The sequence below is a fragment of the Populus alba genome, chromosome 17, assembly GCF_005239225.2.
Source record: "Populus alba chromosome 17, ASM523922v2, whole genome shotgun sequence".
NCBI classification, from domain to species: Eukaryota; Viridiplantae; Streptophyta; class Magnoliopsida; order Malpighiales; family Salicaceae; genus Populus; species Populus alba.
In genome coordinates, this window is record NC_133300.1 from 20,726,659 (window position 1) to 20,745,466 (window position 18,808).

Sequence of the window (18,808 nt, forward strand, 5' to 3'; positions counted from 1 at the left end):
AGTCACAAAATCTTTACAATCGAGATTCTTCTATCAAAGAAAATCCATTTTGGACCTGTCCTTGCGTTTGATCACGACAAAATAGCACATGAAAATAACCATGCTTATAAAAAAAAACAATAACAAAAACATCATTTCTCTCCGAAATTATATCATCACTTCTATAAAACTCACGAACTCCAAAAAAAAAAAAAAAAAAAAAAAAAAACAAAAAAGAAGAAGAAGAAGAAGCATAGAACCACGAAAGAACTCAAGCTCAAGCTTAATTTTCAGTATAAAGAATGGGCAAGAGTGTTTTACTGTTATGTGGTGATTACATGGAAGATCATGAGGTGGGCTGCTTTTGTTTTTATCTATCTTGAATTGTTTCTTGAATCTTGGATTGATGAAGAATTGTGGGTTCTTCTTGTTTTTTGTAGGCTATGGTTCCATTTCAAGCTTTGCAGGCTTATGGGATTGCTGTTGATGCTGCTTGCCCTGGCAAGAAAGCTGGGGATATTTGCCGCACTGCAATTCATGATTCTGCTGGTTATCAGGTACTCTCTCCCTCATTATATACATTTAATCATCATATTGGATTCTTTTTTTTTTTTTGGCTGTTTTTGAAAAAGCTTATTAATTTGCTGACTTACTTAGTTCAGTCATCGAAGCTTTAGTTTTAGCATTTTCTTTTCAATAATTGGTGAATATAAGAAATTTTTTTTCTTTCTTTCTTTTTTATGGATTTGTAAAGCTAATTTTAACTTATTCAAAATATGTTTTTTTTCTCTCTAAATATATTGCTTACCTCACACTTTACTTCTTAATGTGCAGATTATTGGGTTTTATCATTGCTGTATGTCTTCTTTGGGTAGTTTAGTGGATAAAATCTAATACTTTGAGACTAATCTTCACATATATTTGTTATTAAAATTTTAATTTTTGATTAATTAATAAGGTAATAAAAGACATTTTCTTAATGTAATAATAATTTTGTGATAACTGAAATGAATGCCTGTAGTGGCCGTGGTGATCTGAGTGATGATGGTGGTTGCGGTTGTGGTGGCAGTGTAGTAGTGATAATATTAATATGATAATTTCTTTGATGGGTTGTGCTGAGTGCTAATTTTGATAATTGCATGGTTGTGGTGATGATCATTTTACATGCATTATGTGTTCATGAAGATCCTTTTTTGTGATAATTTATGTGTGCTGTTTTTCTAACAACCTGTTGGTGGATGTAGCTCTACTGATTGATTAAAGTACCAGCATAATATATCAATTTCATAAACTTAGTTCTGATAGGTGTTTTTTTGGAACTTTATTGATTTTAGACTTATACTGAGAGTCGTGGTCATAATTTTACTCTCAATGCAACATTCGATGAAGTTGATTTTTGCAAATATGATGGGCTGGTGATACCTGGAGGACGGGCTCCAGAATATCTTGCCATGAACAAATCTGTGTTAGATTGTGTCAGGAAATTTTCTGACTCAGGAAGGCCAATTGCCTCTGTTTGCCATGGACAATTGATCTTGGCAGCTGCAAATTCAGTAAAAGGTCGGAAATGCACTGCATATCCTGCTGTGAAACCTGTGCTCATTGATGCTGGCGCTCATTGGGTTGAACCTGAAACCATGAAAGCTTGTGTTGCTGATGGCAATATCATCACTGGAGCTACATACAAGGGGCATCCTGAGTTCATCCAACTATTTGTGAGGGCACTGGGGGGCAAGATAACTGGTTCAGATAAGAAAATTTTGTTTCTCTGTGGGGTAAGTTCTAATTATTTGTTTTTAGTTCTTAATTTTTTTTTGCCATTGACTGAGGTCATGCTTATGAAACATGTGTTGTCTCATAGTTGCTAAGAATCCTTGCTTCTTTTGTTCTTGCTTGCAGGATTTCATGGAAGATTACGAGGTAACTGTTCCTTTTCAGTCTCTTGAAGCTCTTGGGTGCCATGTTGATGCAGTTTGCCCCAAGAAGAAGGGTGGGGACACCTGCCCAACTGCAGTCCATGATTTTGAAGGTGACCAAACTTACAGTGAGAAGCCTGGTCATAGTTTCACTCTAACAGCTAGCTTTGAAGGTTTGGATGCCTCAAATTATGATGCTCTTGTTATTCCTGGAGGCCGGGCTCCAGAATACTTGGCACTGGATGAGACAGTGATTGCTTTGGTGAAAGAATTCATGCACTCTAAGAAGCCTGTTGCATCTATCTGCCATGGGCAGCAGATCTTAGCTGCTGCCGGAGTTCTTAAGGTAGTTTTGTGCTGTCTTGCGAGGAATGTGGTGTATTTTCTTCACATAACACACCTAGAATATGTGCAAATGCAACTAATTTATTGTTGTGTGCACATGTTTTTGTTTGTTAGAAAAACTGCCATCATTGAACATTCAAGGAGACATTGAAATGCTTAAACATTAATTTTACCATGCATCTTTTAACATTTAAAATTATACTCCTTTTAAAATTATAAGCCATGAGAAGTCTTTCCCTGTACAGGCTTTAACTCCGGATTGGGTGCCTTTTTTTATTAGATTTAGCTCTGTAGAATTTCGTATGCAACTTCTCATGGCTTATATCTTCACATGTGAAATTCAAACTCTTTGATCATCATATTTAAAGTTCCATGAGAATTGTTTTCAAGGGCCCTTTTATCTTCTATATTTGGAACGTAATTCTCTTGATCATAGAATTACAAATATTATGCTATTTCATGTGTCAGGCTGTATAATTGCTAATACGAATCATCTTTGCAGGGAAGAAAATGTACCGCGTATCCTGCAGTGAAGCTGAATGTTGTCTTGGGAGGGGCAACATGGCTAGAACCTGATCCAATAGATCGCTGCTACACTGATGAAAACTTGGTTACAGGTGCTGCTTGGCCAGGGCACCCTCAGTTCGTCTCTCAGTTGATGGCCTTACTTGGCATCCGAGTGTCATTTTAGCTATTTTCATGTAACTATTATGCTTGTATCTTATATCAAATAATGGGGATGTATGCAGTTTCCATGTTTGGGTCTAGGAATCCATCTTGTATCCCATGGATCCTTGTCGCTTGTATGCGGTTTGCCTGTGCTGAAAATAGACTTCTATACCATGCAAATAAGTGACTTTCTGGATTGTTGGTTGTGGGAAATGAGTGCTGTGAATGTATCGTGTGGCTTGATTACAAAGGATGTGGAATTTTGCTTGCTCTTGCAATTCTAACTCATTATTTTGAATTTGATCTTGGTACACGGAATGGTGAAGATATGTTGGTTATTTTATTGGTAGAGGATTTTGCTTATAAAATGAATTATCTTAGATTCAAAGACCGAGTCATTTCATGCATGATATGGTAAAAAGTTGATGAAATCACTTTAAACATCATGCTGATCGCGATAACAAGTAGGTGAGTTAGTTTCAATGCGATCTAGTCCAACAATAACAAAGCTCCCATTTAATATTTTTAGTGGTTGCCGTGTGCATTGATCCAACATTAACGAAGATAGTTACAGTACATTTTTAGTCAACGATAACGAAGAGAGTTAAAGAACAATTCCGTTTCTCTTGCACTTGCAGTCCTTATAAAAGCACGAAACTCCACTCGAGAGATGATAGCAATAAACAAAGCTAAAGCTTAAGTCTTATTTTTAGCATCAGCAATGGCTAATTGCAAGCCACAGAAGAAAGTTTTATTGTTATGTGGGGATTTCATGGAAGATTATGAGGTGGGTTGCTTTCATTTTTATCTTTCTCATTTTGGAGTTGTTTTCCCCCTTGAAGTCTTTAAATGATTGGGTTTATTATGTTTTGCAGGCTATGGTTCCATTTCAAGCCTTGCAGGCTTATGGAATAGCAGTTGATGCTGTCTGTCCTGGCAAGAAAGCTGGTGATTGTTGCCGCACTGCAATTCAAGACTCTGGTGCCTATCATGGCTATCAGGTCCTCTCTCTCTCATTTTATGTTAATCTCTTACAATATCCATTTCTTAATGAAAATATTATTTGTTTGGATATAAAATGTATCCAAATTTAGTTACTTGCAACTCCGACATGGTTCTGTTTAATTGTTTGTCTTCTGATATGGATGCTGGAGTAGTGGTAGTGGCAGTGGTGGCGATCTGACTCTGATGGTAGTAGAAGTAGTAGTGATGATCTTGCTGGCGATAGTGCTTGTGGTGGGAATGATAATGATATTGATTTTGTGATGGGTTGTGCCCAATGTTAAAGATACAATAGTTATCGTGATGATGTGTAAACTGAGCTCCCTTTTTGATGTGTTCTGTTGGCAAATATAGTACAGCCACTCGTTTCCCTAACTCTGATATGTGTTTTTGGAACTTCCTTGCTGTAGACTTTTACAGAGAAGCGTGGACACAACTTTAGTCTCAACGCGAACTTCGATGAAGTTGATTTTAGTAAATATGATGGGCTGCTTCTACCAGGAGGAAGGGCTCCAGAATATCTTGCCATAAATGAATCCGTGTTAGATTGTGTGAGGAAGTTTTCCGACTCAGGAAAGCCGATTGGCTCTATTTGTCATGGACAATTGATCTTGGCAGCTGCTGGCTCAGTAAGAGGTCGGAAGTGCACTGCACTCCATGCTCTGGGACCTGTGCTCATCGATGCTGGTGCTCATTGGATTGAACCCAAAACCAGGATGGATTGCGTCGCTGATGGCAATATCATCACTGGAGTTATATATAGGGCTCATCCTGAGTACATTCGGCTTTTTGTGAGGGCACTCGGAGGCAAGGTAACTGGTTCAGATAAAAGGATTCTGTTTCTCTGCGGGGTAAGTTTTATTGTTCTAATACAATTACTACCTGTCTCTTGCTATCAAGCTTGAGGAAACATGTGTTTTCCTTGTTTACTAAGAATCCTTTGCTGTTTTATTTCTGCTTGCAGGATTTCATGGAAGATTATGAGGTAACTGTTCCTTTTCAGTCCCTTCAAGCTCTTGGGTGCCATGTTGATGCGGTTTCCCCCAAGAAAAAGGCTGGGGATATCTGCCCAACTGCAGTCCACGACTTTGAAGGTGACCAAACTTACAGTGAGAAGCCAGGCCATAATTTCATTCTAACTGCTTCCTATGAAGGTTTGGATGCCTCTAGTTATGATGCCCTCGTCATCCCTGGAGGCCGGGCTCCAGAATATTTGGCACTGGATGAGACGGTGATTGCCTTGGTGAAAGAATTTATGCAATCTAGGAAGCCTGTTGCATCCATCTGCCATGGGCAACAGATCTTAGCTGCAGCTGGAGTTCTTAAGGTAGTTTCCTGTTGTCTTGTGAGGAAGCCTGTTCGTAGACTTACAAATACTATGCTATCACATGTCCCATGGCTTATAATCTTCAATTTGAATCATGTTTGCAGGGAAGAAGATGTACTGCATACCCTACGGTGAAGCTGAATGTTGTCTTGGGAGGGGCAACATGGCTAGAACCTGATCCAATAGATCGCTGCTACACTGATGAGAACTTGGTTACTGGAGCTGCTTGGCCAGGGCACCCTGAGTTTGTCTCTCAATTGATGGCCTTACTTGGTATTCAAGTGTCATTTTAGCTGCTACCATGTTAAATAATGTGCCTGTATCTTATTTCAAATAACATACCTATGCAGACACCATGTTTGGGTCTAGAAACCCATCTTGTATCAAATAACACATGGATTCCATATCTGTTATTGGAATCCTTGTCACTTGTGTTCATCTTTGCCTGGGGAAAAAATAGACTTTCATATTTTTCAAAGTAACAACTTTTTTTTTTACTAATGTGGGTGTTCGGACCAGCTTGCGTGTATCTCAACTAATCTCACGAATCATGAAATTAACAACCATATAAATATCTAGTGGCTCTGAGATTTATAGGACTCGAACTAACGACCACAAAGGAACAACTTTTGGGATTGTTGGTCGTGCAAATCAATGATGGCCGAGTGCCCCTTCTATGAAACCATGTGCCCATGGATCCATTGGGTTGAACTTAGGATCGCAAATCCGATTCCAATGAGATCCGCTTTCATTATCCAATCTAAATAAAGGTCAGAGAGATTTTTGTATCCAGAGAGAGAGAGAGAGAGAGATCTTCAACTTGTTCAAGTATAGACACGTAATAAAATATCCTCTATCCTTGATATATAACAAAATTTAGTATACTCATAATTTCTTTAATATAAATCTAAAATAATTTGTATGATTTTTATTTTCCTATCCAATGAAGATGGAGACTAGTATGAATGATTGAAAATTGACTTCAATGAATATAAAGACAAGTATGGAGGATATTTAAAAGCATGTTAGTTAAACACGATCCAACTTGAAAAATAACGGGTTAATCAATTTATTAAAACGGTAATGTTTTGGTTTTTTTACATAACATTGATTTGTTCTGTTTTTTTACAAGACAGTGACCAAACCAGGTTTTAGTTAAGTCAGTTGGGTCACTAAAATGTCAATCAGAGTAGAACATGTTTGGCCGAATCAATGTTTTGTCTAGTTCAACTAGAAACCTAGATCAAGTCTGGCTTGGCTTTGAATCCCAGGTTTTCCGAGTCAACTTTACAAGCATCGAGGAGATGGAGGGAGGTGAGGAAGCTTCTATTGAGATGAATTCGTTGTTAATGGCAGCAATATTTCTAGGGCTTAATACAAGGGGCATCCTGAGATCTTCCAGCTATTTGTGATGGCATTGGTAGGCAAGATAACTAGTTCGGATAAAAGGATTTCGTTCCTCTGTGGGGTAATTATAATATAGCTCGACAAAAATGTGTCTGGTTACTATAAGAATCCTTGCTTCTTCAATCCGCCCCTTCTTGTCAGGTGTCATTGAAGATAACAAGGGACACATTCCTTTTTCAATCCCTTCAAGATCTCAGGTGCCATGTCGACGCTGTGTTGCCGGAATAAGAAGGTTGAGGGCTTATGCTCAACTGCAGTGCATGAGTGGATGGCTTGCATAGTTTACAGAGGAAAGCTAGGTCATGTTCTCAAACTAACAGCTACCTATGAACGTCTAAATTTATGATCCTCTTCTTAACCCTGGAAGCCAGGCTGAAGAGTATTTAGCAGTGAGATAATACAGTGACTGAGTTGGTGAAAGACTTCATGCAATCATACAAGCCATTTGCAGCTAGAGGTCAGAGGCCATGCAGGGCTTTGCTGCACTAATGAGAGTTTGATCAATGAATATAACTGATTTGATCTCTAAGTTAACGGACTTAATGAGTATTCAGGTGTGCACATGTGATGTATTTTGTACCGAAAAACAAGCGAAATGGAGACTCAATGTTGAGGATGATATGATAAAAGGTAGAGGAGTTCTTGTTCATTTTCTGGAACTAGAATGAAATATCAGCATATTACATATGCTTCTCAAGTTTAGCAACACCAACATAGAGAATGATGCCTATTTACCTGTGGATAAATTATTTCACATCCTTGAGATTTGGAGAGGAAATGTAGCATCATGGATTGCACCTCTAGAAGGGACTAGGTGGAGATTATCGAAGTAGCCAAGTCTCTCTAATAGGTGTCTTTGACAGCTCTCGGCAGCCATAATTCCAGCTGCGTATGCTCCATGCACAGATCCTTGATGGTCCTCCATGCTAACTGCTTCTCCTCCGAAGAAGAGATTGCCCAAAGGTGCGCGGAGTCTCTCGTATGAATCTTCAGGCTTTCCAACCAGATCATAAGAGTAACAACCAAGTGAGTTCGGGTCTGTTCCCCATCGCGTTACAAGATACTGAACCTGTTCCAGCAGAGCCAATGATACAAGTTTATAACATTTTTACATAAGAACCAAATTAAGAAAAAAATTCAAGAACAGAGATTATAGGGCAGTGCAGAGGGCTAAATGAAATTTACCGGCTCTGTTGCGTTAGGAAACATTTTCTTCAGCTGCAACATCACAAATTTTGCAGCAGACTCATCAGATAGCTTCTCAAGATCGTAAGCAAACCTTCCAGCAGCCATGTAGACAAGAACAGGATGGCCCGTTGCCTTGTGAAGATTGAGAAAATAGCCACAAGCATAAGATGTGGGCGCAACAATGCCCAACAGTTCCAAATCTGGCCAAAATACTTTATCAAATTGCAATGCAATCTTGTTTTCATAGCCAAAACCAAGATCTGAAATTGCATCAACCTTCCACTGTGGCAGCTTTGGCTCAAAATGAATTAAGTTGGCTTTGAGAATCCCAAGGGGTACTGTAATGATAGCTGCATCAGCAATAAAGGCTGTCCCATCCTCTACTGTGACCATCACCTTATTAGGCCCGTTGGATATTTTTGCAACCCTACTCGTCACAATTTATTAAAGAAAGAAAATCATTCACTTCAGGAAGCACCATATAACAGCACCTTTTGAATTCAGTAAACAAGAACACGTCCAAAATATTAAGATATGAGCAAGTATACCTGTGATTCAACTGTATATCAACATGTTTTGCAAGAGCCTTTATTATAGGGTCATAACCTTGCACCATAAGACCATGACCTCCGGAAAGAACTTGCTCCTACATGTGAAGAAGTGCCCTCAACAGTGTCATTGTTCATCTAAAGATACACTCAAAGTGACCTTAACATAGCACAGCTTTGTATAGAATTTTGCAATATACAAATTCTGCAATCTAAGATTCTCAAAAAACATTCACTAATTTCTTAGCTTCTGCTATCTCTAAGCAAAAAAAATTCTGAATCTAAAGCCAACTCGTAACGGTAATCAACTGTTTTTCAAGTTGAGCTTTTGAAGGCAAAGCATTTTTTTGACATAGTGCAATGTTGAGAGAGAAAAAAAAGTGTATTAAAGCAGAATCCTCCTCACACAGTTCAAGACAAATTGCAGCTCAATGCAAAGCAATTTAGGAGAGATTCAGAAGAACAATAATCCACTTGCCTGATCCCAAGATTTCAGTGATATCATATCAGCATCTGCTGCAAACCACGCTTCCATTCTACAGATGTACCATTGCAGCACTTCATGTGCAAGTCCTTCTTGCCTAAAGACATTGGAAGTTTTCTTAGTAGTTCCAAAACTCCATGCTGAAAAAGTACAAAACTTGAATTTGTTACACGTTGTTCTTTTAACCATACCTTAATTCTGGATGCTTATCTAGCACAATCCAAATTGCTTGAAGAACAGACATGTCATCAGTGTGTTCATCTCTTACTTTCTCAGTCTAAAGGTTTAAACAAAGGACTTAGTTTGGTTGCTGTAGAAGAGGGTAATTTCTAATCATAAAAGAAGGGTTCACGTCACAGAAATTAGTGAGAAGATCTACCTCCTCGAGAATTCTTTTGAATGTATCTCCAACTTCAATGACCATCTGTTGTGGAACTTGACGTCCTTCCTTGTCAAAAAGGGTATAACTGAAATGGCAAACCCAAATCCTCATGACAAAAGTTTGGACAAAATTAATAAGAACCACAATCGTAAATCTTAAGGTTCAAAACATTGCAGCTTCGATCCAAGCTTTTTCTACCATATTATAGGTAGTACTGCAGCCTATTAATCAATTCATCATTCAATTAGGAACATGTATAACTTTATTCATTGTAAAAAGAAGTTGGCCAATGTTTGTATGATCTTGTATGTTCTGAAAGATACAGGAATACAGCACTGGTTAAGAAAATTCAAAGCTAGAATGCAAAGGTAATAATTAATATTGGATGCAATTTGCTCCATGAAACAATTAAGAACTGGGATACGAAAAAACTGTAGGATTTGAAATGCATAATTTAACCACAAACACACATAAAATTAAAAGGCAAAAGGAAAATTTAGATGTCTGCTTAATGCAACATCTGAAGTGAATTGCAGAGGATATAAATGTAAAACTAGCAATGACTGACCTCTCCAGATCATGGTCATACAATACAGAGTTGTCACCACTAGTACGGTATAATTTAAGCCCCAGACCTCGTATCAGCGGAGCCAAAGGATTCTCATTGCAAACACCATGTAGCCTAGATTGTAACATGAAATGAATTAACACATTGAGGAATCTATCAGTTGCTTCACATTTTCAAACAATACATACCAAGGCAACCCAACACAGGTTACAGGCACTGGTAAAGCGAGGTTAAAGAGCCAAATGACACGTGAGGAAGAAAAGAGATCTTTTTCTGAGCTTCTAGAGAAATTAATTGGGTTTTCAAGACATGATTACTGAGCATTAACATCCCAAAAAAAACGAAAATATGTATCAACCTTATCAATGCATGTCAGCATATTTAAAGTGCATTAATTCCCAAAAACCAGGCAATCACATTACTAGAATAAGCAAGACACTAAGCAAGAGAAGGGATAAACAAGAGTAAGGTAAAGGTTCCAATAAGATCAAATATGAGTGAGAAAAAAAAAAAAATACCAGGATGCTCCTAAATCCACTGGATAGCCAAATGAATAGTCAGTATGAATGCGGCCACCGAGTCTATCCCGTGATTCCAGCAAGATCACCTTAAACAAAATAACAATGATTAGCCAAATGATGCATATGAATACCCTATCCCAACATACAACTAAAAAACTCTAGACTCATATGTACATGTCAGTACGCTAACCTTGAAAGATGCATCATGCAGCATTCGTGCAGCAGCAAGCCCTGAAATACCACCACCAATCACGATGACAGTAGGAATTGAACTGTTTTGCCTCTCAACTTGTGAAGGAAAAGTGCCTACTGATTAGTTGAAAAATATTTAGCAAAAGACAAAAAAATAAATGTACTTGTCAAAAAGTACAGAAGCAAGCAAGCCTGGAGAGACATTTAGCTAGAATATTACATCTAACTTTGTAATCATGGAAGATTATAGATTTTACCGCAGCCTTTCCTTTAAATAAAAATTATAATAATTCCTGCTACTGATTTTGACTCAAACTCATCTTGTCAAAGGAATTCAAAGAAACAACTTGGAACATTATTCACAACGGCATTGCCACATATGTCATACAATCACAGAATCTAGTAAAAGCAAAAATAAATAAATAAACTTTTCGAATATCTCTGTCTCAGAATCCTTTAGGTTGCATTTAATGTGTTAGGATAGAAGTGACAGATATAAAGACAGAAACATGTTTAAAAAAACATAAAATAAATTTGTTTCAAAAACAATTTTGAAGTGAAGACAAGTTCCCTCGATCCCTATTGTTGCCGTATCTTCATCTCTTTTGCCCGAGATAATGAGCTAACTTATAAATACTACTAAATGCCCTCCTATTCAATTTCAATTCTCTCCCTCTCCATGCCAAGAAATGAACAACTCAAACCTTCTAAAAACATTTCAGAGACAAACCTCAAGCACTTGGTAAATCTCCACATTGCAGGCCCCCACAATGCTAAACACCGCATCATGCATGTCAACTATCATATCAACATATTTGCTAACATGATCATCCAGGCTAACAGCCACCACATTAGCAACTTTGCTAGTAAAATATGTCACGTTATGGTTGCTTTGATAATTAATATATGTTTCACGTTTTTTTTTAAATAAATATTTTTCAACTTAAAACATTTTTTTCTAAAAGAACTATATTAATATTAATTACTACAATTAAATATTAATTTCGACACAAAAGTATCGAACTACTGTTATCATAATTACCCTATCATTTCAGCCTCAAATTCCAAGACAAAAAAAAAATCAAAATCAAATAAAAAGAGAATACATTCTGTCATTTCAGCTTTATCAAATCAAAAAATTAAAACCAAAATTCAATAAATAAAAAACAGAGAATATACTAACCGTTATCAATCAGATTCTCCATTTTGAATAAAAAAAACACAGAATCAGCCAAATCGACGAATTATTCTTCAAAAAATCACTGATCGCTCGCGAATGCTTTTTTGTTTAGAGAGAGAGTAAGAAAAACGATGCGTTTAGAGGTGTATAGGAATAGGAAAATTAGAGATTAACTGAGAAGAGTGATAAAGAATAAATAACAAAATTCCAGCAATAAAGTGACTAAAAATACTGCTCGATGAAGAAGAAGAAGAAGAAGAAGAAGAGCAATGGAGCTGCTGCTTCTGCTGTTGTTTACGATTTAGAGAGCTCATAAGGAGAGATTTTCTTAAATTCTCTCAAGATTATTTTTTCTTTTTGAATTAAACCTAAGATTAGAATTTGATGAAGAAGAGACGGTTGCATGGATCGGATTTATTGAATTTTTATTTGAAAAAATCAATCGGTTAATGCAGAAAACAGGGAAAAGAAAAATTGTCTTTTGAGTTACGTGTTTTGTTGCGGAGTTTTCCATTCCTGGTGGTTTGTTTATATTTATAGGGACAAGTTGTTGCTTCCAGTTTGTGGAGTAAATTGTAAGTTGGTCCCTGTATGTTTGAACAATGAATGGAATAGTTCAACTAGTTTTGAAAATTAGTTAATTAGTCCCCAAATTTTAATTATTTTATAGATCTGTCAAATTTATATGTGATACCTAAAATGCCCCATAAGAAATGGCAGCCGGGGTTCAGGAAAAGAGGAGAGAGAGTAGAGAGGAAGATTTTTGAGGTGAATATTTCGGAGATGGAATGGGAAACAGGGGTAGTTTAGAGATAAAAATATTGAATTGGGGAGTGTTTTTATCAGCTTAGTAAAGGTGATTTTGAAGGAGAAACTAAGTTATTAATAGATTTTAAAATATAAGGATTGTTTATATAGTTTCTCAAACTAGATAGACTAATTTATTCTTATTTTGAAAGTATAGGGACTAACTTATAATTTACTCTTGATCGGCGGTGATGATTAGTGAGGGGTGTGGAGGAAGCTTCGGTGTGTTGCTGTACTTTGGAGGAATGTTGGTGTCGTTGTGCAGTGAATTTAGCTTTTGCGTGGTAGGAAACATCTGGCCCACTGGTTGGCTAATAAGTTGCCACTTGAACCCCACCCAATCTCATGGAAAATCTGAATAAAAAATATATATAATATATAATATATATATATATAATTTACTTTTGTCATTTGTGTGGGATTTTTTTTTTTTTTTTGGAAGGATAAATTTAAGTTTTTCTTTATTTAAGGGGTTTGGTCGGTCGATTGATGAGTTTATTATGTATTTAAAATCTTTTATTTTGGATATTGAAATTAGAATTTAATTTATTAAATTCTTTAAATACAATAGATATATAGATGTGTAGTTAGATTTAGAGAATTTTTTACAATGCATTTCATTTTAGGTTTAAACTTTGTCGTTTGAATTCAAAAGTATTATTTTTTATTCTTTTCACGGTGAGTGAAATTAGTGCTAAACAGGCACACTTAATTGATGTGCAAATTGATGTATGGATATTTTTTATAGTTGAATTTAAAAAAGAAATTTTGATGAAAAAGAAATTCCAACTTGTCTGTTGATTATTTAGGGGTATTTATTTTTGCGGTAAAAATCATTTTTTTTTTTTTTTTTTTTCTGTTTGAAATTATTTTTTTTATTTTTAGATATTTTTATATACAATATAAAAAATAAAAAATTATTTTTATATATTTTTAAATAAAATATTTTAAAAAATAATTAATATCACATCCTCCTGCACCATTTTAATTCACCTAATGAACAATTTAGCGTGTTTTGGCATTTGTTATCATCCAAAAAGAAAAAAAAAAGCATCTTTCCTCTACCGATTTTATTTCCTTGGATTTTTCTATAAATGGGATTGTGTTTTCGGCTTTTTGCTAAGCCCTAGCTAATGGTATCTATCACCTCTTCTAAATAAAAACGGGGGCCTTCTAAGAAAAACACAAGGAATGCTATGAATTGGAAAATCCATGTAATAGAATTTTGCAATTTTCCAGTTCAGGTTTAATATTTGATTTATTTTAAAATGGATTAAAAATGTAAGTATAGTTTTGATGTATAAAATTTGATTTAATTAACATAAACTAGAATCATATATATAAAAAAAATATATAAGAGAATTAAAAAACCTAAGTTTATTATTTGGTTAAAACCCATTAATTTTATTTTTTTTAAAAAAAGAGTTAGCTATATCTTTACACCGAAATAATCTTTTGAATTGAGTTTAATAAATACAAAAAGAATTGTGATTCTATGAATTTTCATTTCAAACAATCTATTGGCTCACTTCAAGCTAAAAATCTAGCACTTGAAAGTCCAAACTCGAAACTTCATCGATCCCACTTGAACTTAATTTCATTTTATTTTTTTCTATTTTTTTTTGATATGGTCCTTCATTTTAATTAAAAGTAAGTAATGTGGTTGGTTAATGCTGAGTAGGGTTGATGGGGGATGGAGCTCAAATATCTCAACTAATAGAGAGATAAAATTAGGGTTTAAGCCCGAATGGTATCCATCACCTAAGCATGGGATGTTTTCGAGGTGTGGCAGACAATGAAATGCTCCCCCCAGCAGGATTCCAAAAGTATTTTTTTTTTTTTATCGTTTTTTTCACTAATTAATCGATCTCTACAGCTCTATAAATAATTAAATATTCCTTTGATCAATCCTAACAAGTATTAATATAATAGTTGTTTGTTTTTAAAAAAATTTCTTTTCTAATCAAAATCTCCACCTTCTGTTTTTCTCGTAATACATATAATTAAATTATTCGTTAGAAAACAACATAAAATTGATGGAAGAATTAAATTATAAATAAACTGAAAAATTTTAAGGGTTAAACATATAATTTCTTAAATTTATGAAAAATGTAATCTACGTTAAGCATGACTAGTTAAAAATGACATTGTTTTTCGTTTGTTAATATGTTATTATTTTATGTATCCTTGAATAACTTATAGATCTCAGTAATAAATATTTATATATATAAAAAAAAAAAAAAACCAGACCCCATAATGGGAGTGAGATAAAGTTAGCTAATGAATTCTTATGAAAAAAAGAAATTAATTGAGTTCATGAGCACGTGAATAATAAATTCATGAATTTGAATGCTCTGTTTTTAATGAAACGGAAAGGTATCCCTAACCACAAGTTGATATATATATATATATATATATATATATATATATATATATATATATATATATATATATATATTCAGTGAAGAATATGGGTCGGTGCATGATGAGAGCTCCATGTGGATGCTGAGTAAGGAAGGGTTGATAAGAAAGCAGCTCATATATCTATGATCTATCCTCAATTGTTTCATGAGCACTGTGGCAGGCAATCAATGACAGAGGAGGATGACGAGGCTATGAACCAGAAATCTGTGGGCTGCCTTCTTTATTTTACAAACATAGCAGACCTGGCAATGGCATCTTCCTCCTGTTGGTATATTATCAAAAGGCTTTTTTAGTATACTATGAGGTCAAGAGTGGTAATTAAACCAAAACGACGTGCTATTTGTGGCAGCCGATGGACCCCTGAATCTACATGGAGGATAGCAAGATTTTTCGTTTTGTCCGTGTGCCCAACTGCTACATGGAGGATAGCAATATATTTTATTTATTTTGTCTCGTGGCCAACTTGGCTAATTTAACACGTAAAAATATATAAAAAAACATTTAAATAATATTTTTTTTATTTTTTAAAATTTATTTTTAACATCAACATCTCAAATCAATTTAAAAATTAAAAAAAAAAAAACTAATTTGAAACAAAAAAAAATAAAAAATTTTAAAAATACTTTGAAAAACATATAAACAAAAACGAGGTTTATATAAACAAACACATATTTTTTTCTATAACATGGTTAAAGTGTAGGTTATAAATTGAATGGATCAACAATGCTGAGCAAGTTTACTTGTATCAATTTAAATAGTGCCATTTCAAGATTTAAAATAAATAAATAAATAATATATAATCATTTTGAATTTTCTAAAATAAATTCAAATCAAATCTCATATAAATTTTAATAGGGTGAATCAAAATTTAATTAAATTTGACCAGATTAACTTCAAATACCGCTTGATATAAAATACAAGTAAAGATCAAATCTGAAGTCAGTGCATAACTAAGTTGCCTCGTCGGCTAGGCTAGGCAAGGTTTTGTAACTATTATTTTTAATGGTCTGAGAATGAGAATAAGAATATTGGAGTGTGAATTGGATACCAATTACAAATTTAAAGGAAGTTATTAATTATTTTTAGTCATTTAGCTTTTAAATCTTATACATTATTCATACAAAACACCCAAATTTGTTGCGGGAGTTGGAAAGGACTCGCATTTATTTTGAGGATATACTTGTTAGGATGATGGAGAAATTAGATGGCAGGAAGGAAAGGGAAAGGGACGGATGTAGGTAGGAGTCACTGCTAAAAACAAAAAAATGGATTATTAGACAAATTTGGATAGCATATTTTTTTTTTAAATTCGAAGACTAGGTAATTATTCGAGCAATTTTCCCATTTTTTGAGATATTTTTTTAAAGAAAATAAGTCACCCAAGTTATATTTTTATTATTCATTTAATAGCATTTGTGATTTTCTTAATTAAGCCTATTTCTTTCTAGCGAAAACTTTATTTTAGACCTATTTTTATTATTTAATTGTATTTTTTTAGTATATTAGGTAAAAAAATCAACGGGGTAATGAGAAAAAAAATCAAATAATTATTCAAACGACAACTATTGGAGGAATTGCATTTTTATTTTATTTTTGAAACCAAGAAAGATGAGAATGATTCTTCCTTTCTTTCATAGGTCATCGTCAATGGCGTCAAGCAAGGAAATTATCAATTCATCTTCATCTTCTTCTTCTTTTGTCCATCCTCTTTCATCTATCCTTCATCGTTCCAAACAAAGAGAACATCAGTGTGGTGATGATGTGGAGAATGAGAGAGGATCATGCCTCCCCCAACAACAAAAAGAAGACGTTAAATTAATTTATTGATCTCTATCTCGTTTTTGGAAGAATTGGAGCTTATACTGTTGAGAATCAAATGACATTATGCTATAGAAAGAATGCAATGGAGATTTCTTCATGCTCAGAGTTTTTATGGCAACAAGGAATGGTAAGCAAATCTATCACGAGTGGGCTACCAATGCCTTTCTTGGGGGTTTGTGTCTGGGCTTTTCTTTCAAATAGCTGGTCAGTTTTGTAATTTAAACTAGTCTCGGTTTGTTTTTTTTTTTTTTTAATTTATGGGCTTTTGAAAGCCTTCGTAATAATAGGGCTATTAGCCCGTGTTTTTATATTCATGTAGGCATGAATATAAAACCCTATAATTTATGGGCATGAAACCAAGCCCAGCCAAGTTTTTTTTATCCATTTAGAAAATTGATTTGGTAAAATATAAATAATTTAGTAGATGAATTCATGACTAGGCTGAGCTGGTCATGCATGTAAAAAACACAAATTCTTTACTCTCTTTTTTTTTATATAGTTTGTTTTACCCCGTGACATGAAAGATTTTAATAAATTAATAAATCTTTAATAACTTAAACTATTATTATAGAATTTGATTGAGAATCCATTAATATATTACATACCTAAGCGAGATAATCAAAATAGGTTTGAGACCAATTAAATGTTCTGTTTGTTTATATATTTTAAAAAATTTAATTTTTTTTTTTTTTTTTATTTCAAATTAATATTTTTTTTATATTTCCCAATCATTTTGAAACGTTAAAAATAATTTTTTAAAAAATAAAAAAAAAATATTTTAATATTTTTTTAAATAAAAAAATATTTTAAAAAAGCAATCATAACTATACTTATTGATACCTTTTTCAAAAGGGATTATACAAAATACCTGCCATTAAAGCCATTACTTTGAATAAGCTTGTAGTACTGAATGAATTTCTGATAAGCTTCGGATATTTAATTTCCTGATTAATTATCTTCTATGTAATTTTAAGAAATAATGATACTTTTAAAAATCTTATACCTATGTCAAGATAAGCATTGATTTTATGATTGTTCTAATTATAAATTTGAGTTGTGCCATCGATATTTTTGATAATATAGTAGCGGTTGTTTTTCAAATAATTTTTTATACCAAAATACATGTTAATAATATTTTTTTATTTTTTAAAATTTATTTTTAATGTCAACACATTAAAATAATTCAAAACATACAAAACATATTAAATTTTAATTAAAAAAAATTGAATTTTTTAAAAAAAAACGCTCTCTTCAAAATTTTGTTTACCAGTTCCATCTCTTCGCATCATCTAAATTAGCGAACTACTGAATCCCATTGCTGATAAGCTAGAAGTAGTTGACGAGTACTACTCCCATTTCCACCATGTTTCCCACCAACTCTTTTAATTAATGCAAAAATTAACTTTTATGCTCATTTATATGAACAATGATCAATGCTGCTCTTTTTTTTTCCTTTGCTTTTTTGTTTTTGCCTTGGGATGCTATGTTGGGTATTTATGTTCGCTTTTGGGTGTTGTTTATTATGTTGTTTTAAATAAAAATTATGGTTTGTGGATGTTTGTTTTGACCTTTGTTTTTCTTTTTATTGCGTTTATGCCATTGATTTGTTTCCTTCTAAGCTCCCCCCTCCTTCCTCCTTGTTGACCTCTAAACAACTAGCACTTTCTGCCAAAAGTACTGTGTGATGCATCTTCAAGAAGCAACCTATGATTCTCCAACCAACACATGAAAAGAGTTTCCTAACAAGTTACATCGAGCACCAAAACCCTAAAAGAGAGCCAATTCTTCAAGACCAAGTTAAGCACTATCCATTGATCGATTAGTTTAGTTAAAAAGTTCATCAACAGCACTATTGTTTTTCGAAGAGGTTTCCCGACCAAGACTTCAATAAAAAGCATTGCCCTCAGTAGGTTAATCTTCGATTCATGACCTAACTAAACACATGACATGCCTCTTACCCTTAAGATGTAATTAAAGTCAGATTAACTAAACAACCTCTAATCATGTTTTTTGCCTTCATTAAATCAAAACCTTGTAAGCTTCTGCCT

At 34.0% G+C, this 18,808-nt stretch overlaps 3 protein-coding genes across 4 annotated transcripts; 2 read left to right on the forward strand and 1 right to left on the reverse strand.

Annotated features, from left to right (window-relative positions):
- The first annotated feature begins 140 nt into the window (after window positions 1–140).
- Window positions 141–3,210, forward strand: LOC118037145 (protein DJ-1 homolog D). Its single transcript, XM_035043048.2, has 5 exons — window positions 141–332; window positions 420–536; window positions 1,314–1,754; window positions 1,879–2,241; window positions 2,743–3,210. The coding sequence occupies exons 1-5, from the start codon at window positions 282–284 to the stop codon at window positions 2,929–2,931; spliced, it is 1,161 nt and encodes a 386-aa protein (XP_034898939.1). The 5' UTR covers window positions 141–281; the 3' UTR covers window positions 2,932–3,210.
- A 139-nt stretch (window positions 3,211–3,349) lies between these two features.
- Window positions 3,350–5,739, forward strand: LOC118037144 (protein DJ-1 homolog D). The gene is made up of 5 exons (XM_035043047.2): window positions 3,350–3,696; window positions 3,785–3,910; window positions 4,322–4,762; window positions 4,876–5,238; window positions 5,343–5,739. Exons 1-5 carry the CDS (start codon window positions 3,631–3,633, stop codon window positions 5,529–5,531), a joined length of 1,185 nt encoding a protein of 394 aa, XP_034898938.1. The 5' UTR covers window positions 3,350–3,630; the 3' UTR covers window positions 5,532–5,739.
- A 579-nt stretch (window positions 5,740–6,318) lies between these two features.
- LOC118037141 (probable polyamine oxidase 4) lies at window positions 6,319–12,194 on the reverse strand. 2 transcript variants are annotated; one of them, XM_035043042.2, is made up of 10 exons: window positions 11,712–12,194; window positions 10,527–10,642; window positions 10,334–10,422; window positions 9,816–9,929; window positions 9,245–9,332; window positions 9,057–9,142; window positions 8,860–8,962; window positions 8,382–8,479; window positions 7,831–8,260; window positions 6,319–7,714 (listed from the first exon to the last, which is right to left on the reverse strand). In XM_035043042.2, exons 1-10 carry the CDS (start codon window positions 11,731–11,733, stop codon window positions 7,397–7,399), a joined length of 1,464 nt encoding a protein of 487 aa, XP_034898933.1. In that variant the 5' UTR covers window positions 11,734–12,194; the 3' UTR covers window positions 6,319–7,396. The 2 variants fall into 2 exon arrangements, with proteins under 2 accessions (XP_034898933.1, XP_034898932.1); XM_035043041.2 differs by having other exon boundaries at window positions 6,320–7,714; window positions 10,527–10,645.
- Window positions 12,195–18,808: the final 6,614 nt, after the last annotated feature.